The sequence below is a fragment of the Pipra filicauda genome, unplaced genomic scaffold (genome assembly GCF_003945595.2).
Source record: "Pipra filicauda isolate LSUMZ 115617 unplaced genomic scaffold, ASM394559v2 scaffold247_size1415610_pilon, whole genome shotgun sequence".
Lineage (NCBI taxonomy): Eukaryota > Metazoa > Chordata > Aves > Passeriformes > Pipridae > Pipra > Pipra filicauda.
Genome location: NW_024104362.1, coordinates 975,620 through 995,322, shown reverse-complemented (window position 1 = coordinate 995,322; position 19,703 = coordinate 975,620). Strand labels below are relative to the sequence as shown.

The following is a 19,703-nucleotide window of genomic DNA, read 5'->3' as shown; positions in this document are numbered from 1 at the left end:
TGTCAATCCAGAAAGGCATGAGCTGCTTGTAGGTCCTGTGTCATATCTGCCGGCGTAGGGCAGATACCACAAATACCCAAAGGGGTTTAAAATGGCACCTGATGCCTGTGTTGGGGACTGAGTGTTCTTACTCTGTTTTTTACCAATAACAACTTGAATTAAATTAATTTCGTTAGCCTACTGTCCCATTGAAAAAGTAATATTTGATAAATGCTTTTATAAAATATACAGAAGTAACCAAACAGATATTATTTTAAGGCTATCAAAGCAGAAAATAGTTTTATTTGGGTGGTTTTGGTTTTTTTTCCTATTGATCTGTGTGAGGCAAAATTTCTCCAGGAATATTCCTTCCTTAACAGGGCTGTTGTATAGACATGTGATTTCTGTAGATTCATAGGTCCTGTTTAAACATTGCAGGTCATCTTCTGACCTCTTTGAGGAATAAGTGGCTTGCCATTTCATCCATGGTTTGTATAGGAATAGATATATTAAGTGCCTTGCACAAAGTTGCACAAATTAAAAAGTGTGGAGGAAAAAAGTGGAGAGAGGAAGAGGCAGTATAATTGAATGGAATATTCTTGAATGTTAGTGAATAGTAACTTAAATAGCAAGTCTTTTCTGTCTCAATCACATGCTAGCAAATCCATTACAAAGATGGAACAGAGAGCTATCTACTGATATTTTTATTTCAGTTTTCTTCTTACTCCTTTTGTGGTAGGTCCTGGTGATAGAACAGAAGAATGAGGATGGAACATGGCCAAGAGGTCCTTCAACTCCTAAGTAAGTTATGAATTCCAGTCATGTGGTTCTCTATAGCTTAACTGTTTTCATGTTACTTTGCTTTATTAAAAAAAAAATCTAATTTTATAAGTGGTATTTTATTTTGAAAATCATCCTTCAGATGTTTTAGTTGAAAATATGATGAATATATTTGTTGTGAGTGCTGTGCAATGTAGAACATAACATAATAATGGTGAATTCCTGCATATATGTTGCTTAATTTTGTTGATTTCAACCACTGATATATATTATCCTGCTTAAAAATAGAAAAAAATCCATAATAGGAAACTGTAAAACTTAGCTTATTTTATTCAGATTTCTGTTTCAAAGCTTAGTGTATCTGTTAGGTGAACACAGATATATGTATTTTATCAATATTTTTCTTATATGTAAATGTTCTCATGGACAGCTTATTCCTTCTCCTCCAGAGAACAATATTTACACACAAAGCTTATTCAAATTGCAGCCTACATTACCATCATGTTGTGTTTGTTCTTTGTTGGACTGTCATCAGTTAACACAGTATGATGATGTTTTTCTTTTCTGTTCTTCCTACTACCATTATCAACAGCACTTTGATAATGGCAAGTGAGTAGAAAGATTTGTGTGTTTTTCCTCATTTAGATGGATAAACTTTTTTTAATATTGTTTCCAGAATCTAAATCTGTGTTTTGTTGGTTTTGAAGAACAGTTGGAACTGGTTACTAGTAAATTAACATGATCTCAGCCTTACAAATAATTAACTGTGTTTTTCCCCTTTGTTGTCTGGTTCTTGAAAATATCTTTCATAAGAAGTTGTTTTAAATTCTCTTTATTCCTTTTGAGATTATGCATTTATGTGAATGTCACTTATTTTAAAACATTTTTTATACTATCATTGCTTATCACTTGAAGGACAGAGATTCTTTGTCTTTGGTGTTTTATCTTGAGCACCTTTATTGGGAACACTAGTTTCTATTAAGTTATTTAATGAAATCTGAGTTCAATTTAAGCTTAGTATGAACAGTTTAATCTTACTTAGCAAGATGTTATAGCACAAGGAATTGGGAATGTGGAGCAGTGGAAAGAATGGGATGCTAAGTATTTGAAGTTTAATCTCTGACCTCAAAAAGCATCCAGTAGAAATTTAAATTCTTAGTCAAATTTTAGATGCAGATTTTGAAGGTTAAAAGAACTGCAATAACTCACTGTCATGGATTCTTTTGGAGGTTTTGGTAGGAAGATATTCTGCTGGTGGTACTGTTTTTATTCTGCCAAACTTCTTTTCCACTTTAAGGAAAATATTCAGGAGCAGTATATAAATTCAAGAATATCTCCTGAAAAATGTGTGCTCTGACCACAAAACAGATGGTAATTGAAAATGCTGGTATCAGAGGAGGTTGGAAGAAAATGAGCAAATGAGGATGAATAGTTTTACTGTGAAGTTGGGGTGTGGTTTTGAAATTTGGCAACTATCAGAAAGATTGAAATGTGGTATTCAAATGTCCTGTAATAGTAGAAGGTGTGCAAAATTTAGTGGATTCAAATAGCAACTGTCAACAGACAGTAGTTGAGGACAAGTTTTTACACCTGTTTAAAACTTTATGAACAATTTAATAAATGAAATTGTTTATATCAGCTACTGGGATATTTGTTGTTCAGGAAGGTTGGCTTCTGTGAAACTTTTTATAGAGGGCTCATACTGACTTTTCCTGGAGTGTCTTTAATGTCATCTGCTCCCAAAGCAGGTATTACTTAGCATTAATGAGCAGTTTTGCAGAAAATTTTGTTGTACTAACTTGTCTGAGTAGCTGTCTTCTCAGTGTCATACGTGTGACAAAATTACACAAACGTACAGATCCCAGTTGCTTTGGTAGCTTAGTTGCTGCTGATCCCAGTGTTTGAAAGGAGACTTGTGATCTGTGTGCAGACAGCTTTTTTTTATATCTGTATCCTTCTGTGGGAAATTATTCCACGGAAAAAACAACCAATCCCATTTGAATGGTTCATTATTGTCGAGACGATGTTTTAAACTAAGATATAAAGAAAATCTAAGGTTGAAGTTCAAGTAACTTAAAAAACTTCTACAAAATCTAGTTTCTTACGTTCAGAAAAAAATGTACAACAGTTAAAACCTTTCAGCCAGTCTGTGATTCTAAAACGTGAGACGAGGAGAAGCAAGGAACTTAAGTTTTGACATTCCATGAATTAGCAAATGAATAGACAAGGTTTCTTTTAGTTTTCTATTAAGAAGTTTTTACCTGTCCATATGGAAATATAAAAGCAAGTTAGAGAAACATACAAAGAATCTATATATTACTAGTGAATTTCCTTCTAATTTTAAAAAAATGTTGTTGCTGTTTTTTTTTAGAAAACTTAATACACAAGTTTTAAATCTATTGATCCATCCAAAAATGCTTCTGATATGGTAAAAAATTAAGAATTTTTAATTCATCTGTAAATCTATATCTGTGTGTAATAAAAGCAATAGATTTAATTCTGACACCTTTTTTTTTTATTAGACTTCACTGTGGAGTAAGTCAACCTAATCAAATAGCTGGCTACTTTGCATAATTTACAGATGGTTTGCAGCTAACATTAAGCAATTTTTGCATGGAAAAGAGAATACACTGTTGGTAGGGGGGTTTTTGACCATACAAAAACTTGAGAGTGTACACATTCATAGCTTTTTTTTTTTCTCCTTGTAATAATGAATGTTTTCTTATAATATTTGTCACATGGAAAGTTTTTTCACATTTTTTTTTCTCATTCAAAACTGTATGCCCTTATCTTGGAAAAACATTAAAGGCTCTTTCTTGATTCTTTTCGGTCGCTGAGCTGGATCCCATAATGTTTTTTAAGAGGAGAAAAAATGGATAAAAGATGCTTAGCTGTGCTTTTTTGAAAAAAGATAATGGTTGTGTATCCAAGTTTTTTGGGAAAAAATATCCATACATCTTCAAAGGAAAAACTGTGTTTGTCTACTGAAATGAAAACTATCATCTTTAACAAAGAGATTTAAAATCCAGTTTCTTTCCCTGAAGCAGTTGATATGCAGACAGGTGTGCCTTTCTACTGACTTTTCTGTAAAAAAGATAATTATGGAGAATAGAGCTAACTGGGGCCTTACTCTGATGTCTTAAATTGTAAAAGCAAGAACTGTCAGAGCTTGTCTGCCAGTCAAGAGCTGGACTGCCATTTGCTGATGCATAATAACTTGTGGTCTGAGATCCTGTGAGTAAACATCAAACAGTAGTAATGTTCAACACATTTTCAAGTTAGTTGAACAAACATGTTCATTAATGTCAATTAATGCAGGGTTGAAAAACTCTTAACAAATGCATACCCTGAACATTATTCTTTTTTGATTGCTGAATGTTAAAATATCAACCTTTCATGGAAATCCCCCAAGAAAGTGTGATTAGCTAAATTAGATGGATTTTGTAAGAAGAGAATAGTATAAACTGTAGTAGGTGAAACATACTAAAGCTTGCTTTAAAATTGTATGTCAGCCTGTATATAGCCACAGCTTCACAGAATAAGAGTCCATGACAACTGAAAGACCTCTCAAGGTAATCTCTTCCAGTCCCCCTACTCAAAGCATGGGCAGCTGGAGCAGATCCAGGCACATCTGAATATCACTGTACTGCACAGCCACTCTGCTCAACCTGTTCCAGTTTTCAACCACCCTTGCTGTAAAACAAGTGACAGTTGATCACTTTTTTTTCTCTTTAGGAATATGACCTTCAATTCCATCTGAACATATTCCATATTCAGATGGAATTTTATTTATTTCAATTTATACCTATAGACTTCTGTTCTTTCACAGGGCACCACTGAGAACGGTCTTTGCTCCATCTTCCTAATTCCCTCCCATTAGGTATTTATACAGTTGATAAGATTGCCCTGGAACCTTCTCTTCTCCAAGCTGAAGAGCCCCAGCTCTCAGCCTCTCCACAAAGGTCAGATGCTGCAGTCTTTGATCACCTTTGTGGCATCTCACTGATCTTGCTCCAGAATGTCCCCATCCTTCAGGTACTGAGGAGCGCAGAAGTGGACTCAACACTCCAGGGGTGTCTTGCCAGTGCTGAGTGGAGGGGAAGGACCACCTCCCTTGACTTGCTGGCAATGCTTTTCCCAGTCTAGCACACTGAGCCAAAGTGGTTGGCCCAAGGACACCCTGCTGGCTCATGTTCAGCTTTTGGTCCAGCAGGACCCTAGGTCACTTCCTGCCAAGCTGCTTTCCGTTTGGTCGCCTGTTCCTCCAGGGGCAGAATTGAGTGATTTTCACTTACACTTATGTAACCCATTCTTCATCTGCTTGTCTGTGAGGGTGTTGCAGGAGACACTGTTGAGAGACTTAGAAAAGTTGAGATAAACCATATGTTGTTTCTCTCTTATCTGCCAAGCTACTAATCTCATCATAGAAGGCTGTCAGGGGCCCTTTTCTCTCCAGGGCTGTAACCCATGGGACTCATCCAAGCAGATCCCTGAAAAGGTTAAAGTCTACTCTCCAGAAATCCAGGGCTGTGTTACTGATTTCTACCATGCTCTCTCTCAGGATCTCAAATTTCACCATCTTAAGGTCACTTTGGCCAAGGCCCCAACCTTCACATTCCCAACTACTTCCTCCTTGTTTTTTAAGTATCAGATCCAGCCAAGAACCTCTCCTTGTTGGCTCTTCAGTTACCTGCATCAGGAAGTTGTCATCATTGCATTCCAGAATCTTCCTGCATTTGTTGTACCCTGCTGTATTGTCCTACCACTAGGTCCCCTGCAAGGGCTAGGGCTTGTGAATGTTAGGCTTCTTCAGTTTGTCCAAAGAAGTCTTATCTGCCTTTTTTTTATCCTGATCTGGGCAGTGTATAGCAGTTCCCCCCTGATTATTAGAGGAAAAAGGTTGTTCTGGTTACAGTTGTTTTTGCTGATGTCCATATTTATGTTTTTGGTCACTAGGGGAATTCTAGTGCAGTTTAACTATAGGGTTAATGAAGTATATGGGCAAGTCAGTACGTAATGTGACTTATTGTCTCTTTTGGCATAGGATTACAGTAAAGTGGGTTTTTTTAACCTGCCTTTTGCTGCAGGGTTTGTTTGTTAGATTGTTAAATGTTACTTTTCAAACTTATCTCTTGCATAGTTCCTGCTACTGTTCTAGCTGTGTTGAGAATTTGGTTTACTCCTGTCCTGCATGAGAGAACAATCCATTTACTGACTATTGGATTTTTTACAACACAGAGTTTAAAATTTATTGGTTTTGTCAAGTAAGTAACTGTATTCTTTGAACATCTTTCTGTGGTGTGTTAACACCACAGTAACATTAATACATACTGTAGTTAGTACACTACAAAAAGTACTGCTTTGTCTTAGAACCTTGTATTTAAGAAATAATTGAGTTTTGTTGCACACTAGCTTTTTCATTTTGTCTTAAGAGATTCCTAAGTCATAGCAGTTGTTTTGTGAGTAGATACATTTGATCATTCTTTTCTGCATAATTTTAAAGGCATAACTGAAGTATGGCAATACATTCAGCCTTAGCACTTACAGTCTTTTCAGGGTTTTTTTATTATCCTTGCTTTGATTTTTTTTTGTTTGTTTGTTTTAAATGATGGGGGGTGGTTACTGCCAATGTTCTTATGAAGTTTTCCCAGAAGTATTGAAATATATTAAGAACTGCAAGAGCTAAGAATGAATTCTGTTCTTCTCTGTACACAGTATTTGGCAATGTAAGCTGCCATCATCAAGCAGAAAGGCTGCACATCTCAGAGGGTGTTCAGGGATCTCTAACTAATTTACCTGTAGCACTTTGTATTTGATATCAAAATGCTGTCAAAGACTAAAACTACTGATTGTCATAAACAAATTAATTTATATTTTGGTGGAAACCAGACTTTTATGTAGCTTATTCTGGTTTCTTTTAGCTTTTTTGCACAACAATTAGACCTTGAGTTTTTTAAATTTAAAACTGTATCGCATTTGAATTTGGCTTAAATTATATAAAAGCTTCAAATTTGTTTTGAAAAGTTCAATTTCGGTTCAAAATCACTCAGATCAAATAGTTTCTAAGACAGTTACATGTATGAATGTCATAATTTAACTTTTTTCTTGAATTTAGGTAGGATTAAACTGACTTCAGTTTGATATCTTTCTTGTGGACACAGTCTGTGTATATTACTTCTCTGAAGATAATGTTCAAAGTGGATTATTTAGATTTATAGAGGAAATCAGCAGGAAAGCTTTGTAAATGTTGATCAGAGTACTTTAAATATTAACTAACATGTTCTTCACATGGTGATACATAGAATCATAGAATGGTTTAGGTTGGAAGGGACCTGAAAAGATCATCTAATTCCACCCCCCTGCCATGGGCAGGAACACCTTCGACCACATAAGGTTACTCAGAACCCCATCCAAACTGGCCTCTAAAACTTCCAAGTATGGGGCAACCACAGTTTCTCCAGGTGGCCTGTTCCAGTGCCTCATCACCCTCACAGGGAAGAATTTCTTCCTAACATCTGATCAAAACCTACTCTCTTTCAGTTTAAAGCCATTCCCCCTAGCCTGATGACTACGTGCCCTTGTAAACAGTCCTTCTCAAGCTTTCTTGTAGCCCTCTTAAGCTACTGGCAGGCTTCTCTAAAGTTTCTCTGGAGCCTTCTCTTCTCCAGGATGAGCAGCCCCAATTCTCAGCCTATCTTCAGAGAAGTACTCCAGCCCTCTTATCATCTTGTGGCCCTGCTCTGGACTCACTTCAACAAGTCTGTGTCCTTATGTTGGGGCCCCAGAGATGAACACACTGCTCCAGGTAGGGCGTCACAGGAGCTTTACAGAAGGGGAGAATCACCTATCTTGAACTGATGGTCACACTTCGTTTGGTGTAGCCCAGGATGCAATTGGCTTTCTGTGCTGCAAGTGCACGTTGCTGGGTCATGTTGAGCTTCTCGTCAATCAACAGGCCCAATTCTTTATCCTCAGGGCTGCTCTCAATCCATTCTCAGCCCAGCCTGTACTTTTGTTTGGGATTGCCCTGACCAAGGTGCAGAACCTTGCATTTGTTATTGTTGAACTTCATCAGGTTTGCACAGGCCCAGCTCTCAAGCCTGTCCAGGTCCCTCTGGACGGCATCCCTTCCCTCCACCAGCTCACACACACTGAGTGGTGTCAGCCACACCACTCAGCTTGGTGTCATCAGCAGACTTAATGAGAGTGCACTAATACCACTGTCCATGTCACCGGCAAAGATGTTAAGCCACACCAGTTCCAATACTGACCCCTGAGGACTACTGGTCTCCACTTGGAGCTGTTGACCACAACTCCTTGAGTGTGACCGTCCAGACAGTTCCTTATCCACCAAGTAGCCCGTCTGTCAAATCCGTTTCTCTCCAGTTTAGAGACAAGGATGTCATGTGAGACTGTGTAAATGCTTTGCAGAAGTCCAGGTAGATGACGTCAGTTTTCCCTCATCCACCACCTCTTGTAACCCCACTGTAGCAGGCCACCAGATTTGTTCAACAAGTTTTGCCCATAGTTGGCAGCATGTTGGCTGTCACCAAGCACCTCCTCGGGTTTCCTGGTTGGGTGGCTTGTAGCAGACCTCCACTATAAATGTCACCTGTCTCTGTCCTTCCTTTAAACCTTACACCTAAGCTCTCTGTCAGGTCCTCATCCATCCCCAAGAGGAGCTCCATGTACTCCAGCTGGTCATTGACAGAGGGCAACACCACCTCCTCATCTCCCCTGCCTGTCCTTCTAAAGAGCCTGTATCCTTTCATTCCAACACTCCAGCCACAGTAGCCATCCCACCACTTATTACCAGTGATGGCAGTAAGATCATTGCCCTGCAGGCATGTTCACATCTCTGACTCCTCTTGTTTTTTACCTGTGCTGCGTGCGTTTGCATGGAGATGTGTAAGTTGGGCCCTCCACAAAGGTGACTTACTGGCTGCAGTGGCTGGAATTCCTTTGTGCCGTATTTCAGGTTCACTCCTACTGACCTGCAAACCATTTCCAGGCTCTGGCCAGCTCTTACTAGCTCTGGCATCAAATTGTTATGATTGGGGTGGATTGATTTTCCCCTCCCCCAGCAACTTTTCTGTTGGAAAGCATTTATTAATAGAAGGTTGAAAATAAATGTGAAAATGTACTCAGGAAAATTTCCTGTGTAAAAATGTTCTTGAAAGGTGCTTAAAAAGTCCTGAGCATGCAGAATTTCTTCTCTTATTATTGTGATATGTATTTCAAAGCTTTTCAATGATAGCTGGAACTCCAATCAGTTGGAGTTGCATAGGGCCTACAAAAACATGAAGGTGCTTGAATTCTTTTGAGTATTTAGAGTCTTCCTTGGTTACCTGTAAGATTTGATCAAAAAAAGAAAAATGCACTGCAAGATAGTTGTAAATATTGTGTTTAATTTTCACATTCAGAGGGTCTTTGTGATGAAAATGATCAGTATTCTTGTGTTTTTTAAAATAGTCTTAAACCATGGGGATAAGTGTTAATGCTTTTGCTTTTGGCAAAAAAGGTTTTTAAAGATTATTAAGTGTTGGCCATAATATCCTGAAATTTTTTTAATATTACTGAGACAACTTTAATTAAATGGTTTCATGCTGCTGTTAAGCTAACCTTGAAATATGTATCTTGATCATTCTTGTATCTCATCTCAACATCCATTTAGGTTGAAATGAAAAATTAATAAAATTTCCATGTTAGAAACTTTACATTTTAGGTTTTAGAAGATCGAAATACCTACAGTCATATTATAAACTGAAAACTATTTTTTTTAGCATAGTGGCCTGTGATTTCTTTTGCTTTTTAATAGCTCTATTTCTTCAACAAGTTATGAAAGTGTAAAGTACTGTGAAGTATTTCGTGTTTTAAAGGATGGATTCTGAAGGCTGCATGTCCTGGGTATTTTTAGTGCTTTGCCCACTTTTTGGAAAGTATTTCTTTTCCATACTTGTTTATATGCTTTGTTCATTTATTATCTTTCTTTCATAGTTCTTAGTATCTCAGCATTTTTGTCTAATTTATCATTTTCATATTTTTAAAGGTCCCCAGGTGCATCCAATTTTTCAACTTTACCAAAGATTTCTCCATCTCTATCAAATAATTATAACAACATGAACAACAGAAAGTAAGCAATATACCTTAAAACATTATTTAATTTAATCACCCTAGTGTGACATAAACAAAGTTTGATGTTTTATAGCTCCTAGCTTAAGGATTTTGAATTGCTTTGCAATATTTGGCTTGTGAATTGTTACTGGTCACTATTTCAAAGTGTAGGTATTGTAAAACTGATACCAGGAAATGAAACAGCATTAAAGATGTTTATAACTCTTAGTCTTCAGTAGGGAAGACACTAAAAGGAATGTTGAGCATTGTAAGAAAATGTATAAATACTTCATTTAGAGTTTATCATTCTAAAAATACATTGTTGTTGTTATTATTACCCTGTCTGAATTTAAATGGACAACAAAAAAGTATAAACTGCTTATATTTATGGTGGTCAGGTTTTCCCATACTTACTGCTCCTAAGGTATGAGAGGAGCGTTTGTGACATCACACATGGATTTGAAATCATGACAGCTGAAGTGTTTTAGATGTAATGTAGCCAGCAACCTAACTTCTGTTTGTTAGTGCAGGAAGATTTGAAAGAGATGAGTCTGTGTGCTTGAATATTACAGTGAGCAAAAACTTAGTAAAAAGCTTCTCACTTTTATGGGTTTTCTCCTTTATATTCCAAATTAGAAGTTTAATAAAGAATGTAATAAAACTCTAAAAGAAGAGCTTTCATATTCCAGTGGCCAACTTTGTGTGTAATTTTTGGGGTTTTGTGGTTTTTTGTTGTACACAACTGTAAAAAAAGTTGGTGAATATAGAAAAACATGGAATTATTTCACTTTAACAGATAATGGAGCATCTTTCAAATGCTTGAAACCAGAGAGCACTCGTCTTTAATGCAAGCTGGGGGAAGTTGAAGAGCCCTATTCTTACAATTCATTCAAATTTTTAATATTTTTCCAAACATGCATTTTGTGATCAAACATGAAGATGTTAAATATTAAAAAGGTGACATAAGTATTAAATATCTTATACAATATTTTCCAGTTAAATACTGCACTTATCAGAAGTGATTTTTCCTAAGGGGTGAAGTGTCACTTGTGCTTCTACCAATTGTGAGTAGCCCCAACTCTCACTGTTGAACAGTTGAAATCCATATATTTAACTGCAGTCTTTTGTACTCCATGTGTGACTGTGTAGTAAATAAAAAGAATATTGTATCTATCATTGTGTGAAAAGTTACTTGATCAGAGCTGAGCCTCCAGCTGAGAACTAACCTCTCCTTCCCCCAGTGCTAAAGCAAAAGGCAATTGTAATGCCAAAACCAAAACTTAACAGCTACTTTTTCCTAGGGAGCAGCCATTTTAAATAAAACCATCAAGGCTTTCCTAATTTTTTTTAAAGTTTTTTTTTTGTTTTTTTTTAATGTTAGCTTCTTGCTAGTGATCCTGTAGTTATTTTTAGAAAGCACTTAGGAAACCTGTTGCCAATTCTTGCAGCTTTTAAAGATAGTTTGTTCACTTACATTATCTGATTTTAATTTTATTTCTTGATTTATTTTGGAGCCAAAATGTGAGCTTTTAGAACTTCAGGAAAAGTTCTGGGGTTTTTTTGGTTTATTTGCTTTGGGGTTTTTTTGGTGTGTTTTTTTTTGGTGAGAGGGGGTTTGTTGGATTTTTTTGGTTGCGTTTTTTTTTAATTTTATGATTTTCAACAGAAATACATGTACAAGGAAGTAATATAAAATTCAGATTTGATAAGGAATTGGTCCTTTCAAGTGCTTTAACTGTAACTTAAACATTTGTAAATCCGCTAATAGGTATGTGAACTCTGTAGTGTTATGAAATACTAGCCATTTTTCTCTTATATATCAAAACACAGTATATCTGGATATTAGGTAAGACTGATGTTCAGTGCAGAAGTATATGGTTTCCCTTACAATGTAGTGATCCAATTATGATGAGTTTAAAAGAAATACTTTAAAAATCACAAATTAATTATACAAGATATAATTCAGAAGAATCTTTAGCAGCACTTCTGTCAGAATACAAGTTCAGTCATATGAAGTCAAATACATTTATAAACTTTGTACTTTAAAGTACACACTGTTGCATTAAGAATTTTTGGCTTCAAAAGGTAAATGGAAAGATACATCTCTATTTAATTGTATTCTATCATTCTGGGTTAAGATCATTTGCTTCTATGTTCTCTTCTTCTCACAAACATCTTCCTGTCTAAGAAAGCACTTATTTTTCATTAATTAATGCTATCTTCATCACTTTCCTAATTAACTAATTAATGTCAGGTTTGCCTGGAATTTATTTTCATGTTTCTGCCTTATTGTCTCTTATATTGCATGTTGTCTTTAGTACAGTAGTGAAACTGTACATTTGTGGCTTTCCAGGGTCTGTTGGCACCTCCATATGCCCATGAGATGCTGTGACTCTAAAAGAAATTCCAGCATTTGTTTTGAAGATAATTGTAGCTCACAAAGCTGATTTATAAGGCAGAAAAAGCAAACAACAACTTGTGTATATTCATGGTCATAAATACTAGTGGTTGCATGCCTGGTTTTGCAATTACCATAGCTCAGCTATAGAGTGCAAATTACCTTAAAATACTGAAAGTATCAGGTTTCTTTATATGGTACACATTTCTGTAATACTTGTCTAATCCAGGAAGTGTTCTGTGTAAGAGCAAGCCTCTAATTGGTAGATATTTGTATGTTGAGCTAGTCATATGTTAAATAATAGAAATAGTTGGTGCAAACTTTATCTAGTCCAAAGCCTTCATTTCTGTGAATGTGTGTTTGGGTTTGATGGAATGGAGGATTCCAAATAACCGATGGCTGATGTTCTTTTACCTTTACAGTTTATCTTGTTGAAAGAATAGCATAGGAGGATTAGCATAATATGTGTTAGTGGATTCAGAAGAGCAGGGAGACACACAGAATTTAGGTCTTACTGAAATTTCTGTTTGTTGCTGTTAATAAAGCAATCTCAGATACGATGTTTCCTAAATTACATGGAGTGGGGATTAAAAACTCTTTAACAGGGATTTTGCTTGGGCAATTAAATGGAAAGTTGTTCTGTTTCCTTTATTTGTAACATTGTTTAAGTTCCTAGAATCACTTGATTCCATCATTTAGTAGTGTCAACCTGTCAAGATGGACAGCTGGCAGCTTTTTTGCATGCTTGGCATATTTCAACATGCTTATTTCTAGAAGTACAAGTGTTATTTACATCACCTGCAGAAACAGTTTCTCGTGTTGTAGTCGTGTTATACCTGACACATAACCAAATATTATGAGGAGGGCATTTTTTTTTTCTTTTTAACTTAAATAGATTATAATGTTATCTTTTGCTCTCCAGACAATGATAATAAACAATAACAAAGTAGTAGTGTTTGGGCCTCTCCTGATGCTATAGGTATCTCTAAAATCTGAGGGAACTTGATAACAGGTTTCTTAAAGTGGCTGGTCACAAAAGCGCTTTGGCAGTGGTTGTAATATTGCCTAGCTTCCTAGTGTCCCTCCAAATGTGAAGAGGAAAAGCTGCAGAGAAGCAAAACAAAGGGGAATGAAAATCCCTAGGAGAATTAAATTAAATCTGTTTATTACCCCTACAACTCCTAAATTTCTTAAAGAGATTTCTCTTTTGTTAACCATGTGAAAAGTGTAATCTTTGAATCAGGTAAGGAAAGTAGTAGGAAGGAAGCAGGGCTGAAAGTAGCTTGTGTACCTTGTGTGTGTGCGTTTCTGTTACTGCTATGCACTGTTGGGCTGGGTCAGGGGTTGATTATATTGTGGAGGTTGCATTAGCACCAGGGGCAGGCTTGTGGTTTTGCTTCCTGGGGGAACTAAGGCTTGCCTGCTTAAGGGAATTGGAGTTGACTGCAGTAGGTGGACTGCAGCTGCAAAGGGAGATGGAAGGTAATTTTCCCTAGAGATTCTCAGGCGTGGGTGAACCAGGGACTAATGATAAGAGGAGGGGTGAACACAGAAGCAAGCTTGAAGGAGTTTAAAGAGTATCTTTTGTTAAAGTAAGTTTAAGCATTTAAGTTAGACTTAAACTGAATGGGCAAAACTACCTTTACGGTGTTTTTTTCATTGAGAATGACTAATAAATACAATGCCACTTAGCTGGTTTGGGGGTAAGCCAGAGAGCAGAGAAAATGCATGTGTACAGAAAAGGGAAGGACTAATATGAAAGTCATCTATTACAAAGAAATTAGCAAATGTAAAAGTTTGAGAACAGCAGCTTTATGGACAGTGGAGCTATAAACTAAACAAATTTTAAAGGCCATTGTATGAGTGAGGAATTTTTTTCCACTTCTGTTTGAAATTTTCAATAATTTAAAACAATTCAATAGTTATGAAAAGTAAATAACTGTGCACTGAGAGGACAGTTGGAATTCAGTTGGATGTAAAGAGTATGATATCATTCAGGAGTAATGGCTGGAGTATAACAATTGTGCCATCCTCAGATTTTTGCAATTACAAATCTCAGTTATTTATCAGGATTGATTCCTTGCGTTGCATGTTTTTCCTTACCAGTCTTAGCAACTGACTTTCAAATTTTTGGTTTTTGTTCGTGTTGCTTCTAATATGAATGATGCTTAGTGGCTGCAGAAACTCTCCTGAACTTTAGCCAAAGCTGCTGTCACGCAGATTTCATTATGATTAGTACTTGAAATGGTTAAACCTTTCTAGTTGGTTCTTTTTTTCTAACATCAGTAATTTTGCCGAGTATCCTCTTAGAAGATTTCTTTGCCTTTCTAGTGTACTCAGATATGCTTACTTTACTGTTTTGAGAGTCATTCTGTATTTGATATTTTCATATTTCATCTGAAAACAAATGCTTTAAATATTATAATTTTACCTATTTCAGTCTTCTCCAGTTTCTCCAAACAGATGCAACATAGATTTATAATGAAGTTGTTACAAGGCATTTTGCGCATTCTTTTACCTCACAAAGCTTTTCTGCATTTGCATGCTGGATTGTGCTGTCCTAGCAGGGAAGCTATAAATAGATTGTCTGATGCAGTGAGGCAGCTATGCCACAGTGGCCTTGGAAATCTCAGCTTTCACCTGTAACTCTGCATTCCCATTCCCACCGATCTCACTCTTGCAGTACCAGGATGCAAAAGGAACGTAAATGATTGATTGCTGCTGGTGGTGTCTAAAATCTGAGTGTATTAAATATGATGGAGCAATGAAGAATAGAGTAAGCTGTGAAGCTGCTCCTATAAAAAAGGGGTAGGGATGTAATAATTGCAGCTACTGCAGTACATTTGATTTTGGTTGTTTGCACAGGTGACTTTTAAATTGAAATTAGTAAATCTTTTAAATCCTTTCTTGTTCGCAGAAGTTAAACATTTTTAATCATTTTAAGTACTTGTATGTTTAAAGTACTATAGAGTACATGTTTACATTGTGAAAGATGTCTTATTTTCTTACAGTGTGAAAAATTCAAACTATTGTCTCCCATCATATACTGCATATAAGAATTATGATTATTCAGAGCCAGGAAGACACAATGAACAGCCAGGCCTGTGTGGCCTGAGTAACTTGGGGAATACATGTTTCATGAATTCAGCAATTCAGGTATGTACTTTAAAATAAAATCAGCTAGTCTTATTACTTGGAAACTAATATCTTGTTACATTTTGCCGTGTTAAAAAAGTAGTAGAAAGAGATCTGTTAAGTAGCAGCATAAGATTAAAAGTGAGGAAAGAATACTTCTATATTGGTATACTATAAAAGTTGATTTATATAACTGCATTCATAGTGATCAATGTCAGAAAGATGTTTAACCAGCATTCTATATGAGTGAACCCTTAAGTGGGATTCTTTGCTTTTCGTAAGGATTGCCATGCATGTATGTCACAAAAAATACCTTTTCCTTTTGAGATGCACTTGGGTAGTGATCGTAGTGCCAAAAAAAGTGTCAGAAAGTGCGTTATTGGCCTTTATTTCTGACTCATTATGTACTTTTAGTGCACAGGTTAACATGCAGGAACCCTAGAAAATATTTTCCTTTAACCTTTCCTCTTTGAAGAGCTGCTATTTCATGGATGAGATATTTTACAGGAACATGATAGCTTGTTTCTCTGCTGTGAATGCAAAAGAAATAGTAGTATACCTACTATTACTCTACCAAGATAAAAAAATCCGTAGTGTTTTAATTTTAAATGGAAGCTGAAGTTTTAGAATAGTTAAACCAGTGTTTAATTTGGTTTTGTTCAGTTCTGGAACTCATATTTTGTCATCAGAGCAGTCATGTCAAAAAACTGTAAAGCGTATTTAAGTTCTCGTTCACGTATTTTCCTGCTGACTGTAAAACCAGTAGATCTGAACCAAGCATTCTTCAAAGTTGTTATGCTGCTTTGTCATCACAAGGGTTACTGCTTATGTTTGTGATTTCTTTGGGTAAAATTAGAAAAAAACCAAAAAGGCAAATGTCGCATTCATTCTTTAGACTGTTCAGGTAAAAAAGAAATTTCAGGTGCTTTGTAAGCTAAGTTTATGAAGTTATTGAAGTTTGTTCAAAAGAAGAAATATTTCAGAGTTTCATAGTCTGTGTAGATTTTTCTATCCCTTCTTTGTGTTGAGAATCAGTGAATAATTTGGCTCCACTCCTCTGTAGCCTTAGGTAGCTGCAGAGAGCCATGAGCTTTCCCCTTAGTCTTGACTTCCTCAGGGTTGAACTAATGCATACAGCTCTCAGCCTTTCCTTGTATATTGTTCTCCTGCCCCCTGACCCTCCTCTGCTCTTTCTTACACTGGGGAGCCCTAAACAGGATAGTGCTCCAGCAGCAGTCTCTCAAGTTCCAAATAGAGAGGAAGACTTGCTTCCAGTTGCGTCTGACTACAGCTGCTAATACAACCCAGCTTGCACCTGGACACCTTTCCCACGGAAGGGGGGGTGGGATATGGTGAACAGCTGGATCACATTTACACAGAAAAGGACCACTGGGTCATATAATGCAAAGCTGCTTTCTAACCAGTCAGCCCCCAGCCTGTTAGTGTATAGGGTTATTCCATACTTATTGACATAAGGCATCCATAAAATTGAATTTATTCTTGTTTCTAAAAATGTTTTCATGAGGATATTTGAAGAGAAATGGAACAGTGCATTAACTAATTAATTTTCTTTTTATTGTATTACACAAAAGATGGGTAAACTGAAAGGGGAAAGGACACACATTTTGCAGTGTCCGTTCTAAATAAAAATGCTATATGTAATGTCCCTTGATTACTGTATTGTGTCATTATGCTATTGTAAAGAAAAAGAATATGGTTTTGTCTAGTGTGTCAACCAGAATTATCTTTTAAAAGTCGAATTCAAAAAATATTCTTCGTACATAGTGATTCTTTTTTTAAGATGCTACATTGTTCATGAGGCTATACTGATTAAAAACAAGGATAATTTTAATTACTTATGCAAACTTTTGTTAAATTGGTATGCATGAATTTGCATATATGTAGATTCAAAAGTAACCTTTTAGATGAGAATTCTAGGCATGGGTTATTGCCTTTAGGAATGTTATACAGTGAAACAAACTTGTTACAGGTAACATCAATATCCCACTGTCTTAAAAGGATTTAATTCTGAGGTCGGTATTTTAGATTATATCAGCTTTGGCTTCATTGCTTTTCAGTTATATCTAGAGAATCAAATGTTCAAATAAGTTCTGAGAAACTGTAGCATAAATTAATAAATAGAATTTTACTGACTCACAAGACAGTGCTCTGGGTAAGAAAATTAGGTGTATTGAGCAGTGCAGCTCTTAATTTGGCTTGGTACCTTTAATATGTCTTTGAAGGTGTGTTTTTTCAAATGCATTATTTGGCAGCCTTCTTAGCAAGGAAATGTGAAGTATCTTTCAGTTTCACCTACTGTGAGTTTAATGTTATCTAAGAAATCTATAGAAGTGCCTTTTAGAGAAAGTATGATGTGTTCTTAACACACTAAGGTCTTGCAGACTGCATTCTTACTCTTCCTACTACTGTCTTTTTTCAGGCAGCAATACAAACTGGAGTAGGGGGTTAGACTGAATGGGAAGCAACTCGGCAGAGAAGCGCCCAGGGTCCTGCTGGACAGAAAGTTGACCATGAACCAGCAGGGTATTCCTGTGGCCAAGGCAGCCAGCAGCATCCTAGGCTGGATTGAGAAGAGTATTGCCAGCAGGCTGAGAGAGGTGATCCTTCCCCTTCACTCAGCGCTGGAGAGACACACCCAGAGTTCTAGGTTCACTTCTGGACTCCACAGAGAGATAGGGTTATACTGGAATCCAGTGAGAGGCCACAAAGGTGATCAAGGATTGCAGCATCTAACCTACATGAAGAGAGAGAGATCTGGGGCTATTCAGCCTTCCCTCACTTCGCTTTTAAAGATACAGTCAAAAAAATTTAGAGTGCTTGCCCAGTGCAGGGTGGTTGTACCTTGGAGGCAGGTAACTGCAGGATGGAGATGTGCACTGATATTACAGTTAGGCTTTAATGAATCAGGTTCATCCGAGGAGAGGACATCTCCTATCTCCCTTGGTTGACAGGTGCTATGTGGTTTTATCAGCTGCAAAGTACCATCGAGTTCCCCTCCCTACAAAGATTTCTACAGAGCCTGGCTGTCTCCACTCCACTCCACTCACTGTTCCACCCTCCAGTAAGGATTGTGTTGCCTTACTGTTGTGGGGGGGTATCATTATGGAGCATGCCAACTGCATTCCATCCAGGAAGTAGCTGCTGCATTTTATCCTATGATTTCCATACTGTTATAACTTCTGTTAGGATGTGAATGTAACTTCTCGGTTTCCTTTAATTTTTACCCCCAGCCATCTTCCCACAGGTGTATCTCTTCACAGTTATGCCAACACAGGATTGTCTGTCAGGAAAAATCTGTTTTCTTTAAACAAAATAATTTACTGTAGAGTATTGGACTCTGAAATAGTTTCAATTCCATCAATGTTCCCAAAACTCTGCTTTGATCTCTTCCATTCATTTGGTGCTGGGTATAATCAATATAGCTTCCTGCAACTGAAGCAAAGTTTAGTTTATCCACTTTCCAGCTGATCACCACTTTTCTCGGATCTCTGTCCTTTCCAAAGAGCATTGAGGGTACTGAATGTTCACATAAGAGCCATTTCTGCTTCAGAAACCACTGCATTTCTCAGACAGCTGCTCGTTGGTCTTCTCTCATGTACAGTGAAGGTGGTTTACATCAGAACTGTTATCAGTGTTCCTTGAGGAAGAGGGGCAGTTCCTTACACAGTGTAACCTCCCAAGTCTGACAAACTTGCCTGAAGGTTCTTGCCCTGTAACCATACTAGGTAGAAATGTGGTAATCCTGGCAGTGTCTTAAATTTTGTTGCAAGTTTTTAATAGTTCTTCAATCTCTAGGGAAGGTTAGCTTACCCCTTTATCTAAGTGATTATTGTAAAGAGATCTTTGCCCTTCCAAGTAAGGGCTTTCAGTGTTAGAAAGCTCAAGACAACTGGAGGAGAGATGATGAAGAGATGGGCAAGATCCTCTGTGGTACCACAAACAGCTGCAAGCTGATTAGGAGTAGGGCCAAAAAGGTTAAGATACCACTGTATTTTTTCCAAGTGCTGTTCTTTTATTACTGTTCCTTATTTTTAAAAAAGCAATCATTCAATATTATTTCTTATTTTGGTTGTATTGGAACTTTTGTGTAGATTTTTTGAGGGGGTATTATTCCACGTATCTAATTTTATTTTACTTCGATGCTAACATCTAAGGCATGATTTTTATTAATAAAGCCTAAGTGTCTGCTTTTGCAGATCTGAGTGTGAAATAAAACAGGAAAGACAAAAGGGAGCTTCTGGACTTTATGAAAATATGTAATTGTGAATGCTTGAAC

General features: G+C 36.8%; 1 protein-coding gene across 3 annotated transcripts in view; it reads left to right on the top strand.

Moving 5' to 3' along the window:
* Positions 1-19,703, top strand: part of USP15 (ubiquitin specific peptidase 15) — a 61,571-nt gene that overhangs the window by 26,392 nt on the left and 15,476 nt on the right. For 2 of the 3 annotated variants that reach the window (XR_003540736.2, XM_027721177.2), the window contains exons 6-8: positions 719-780; positions 9,809-9,892; positions 15,283-15,427. Coding sequence is in view for 2 of the 3 variants with exons in the window: in XM_027721177.2 (XP_027576978.1) it covers positions 719-780; positions 9,809-9,892; positions 15,283-15,427 (291 nt within the window). In the remaining variant the exon portion in view is untranslated. The remainder of the gene's footprint in view (positions 1-718; positions 781-9,808; positions 9,893-15,282; positions 15,428-19,703) is intronic. The other variant, XM_027721178.2, reaches the window with a different exon arrangement.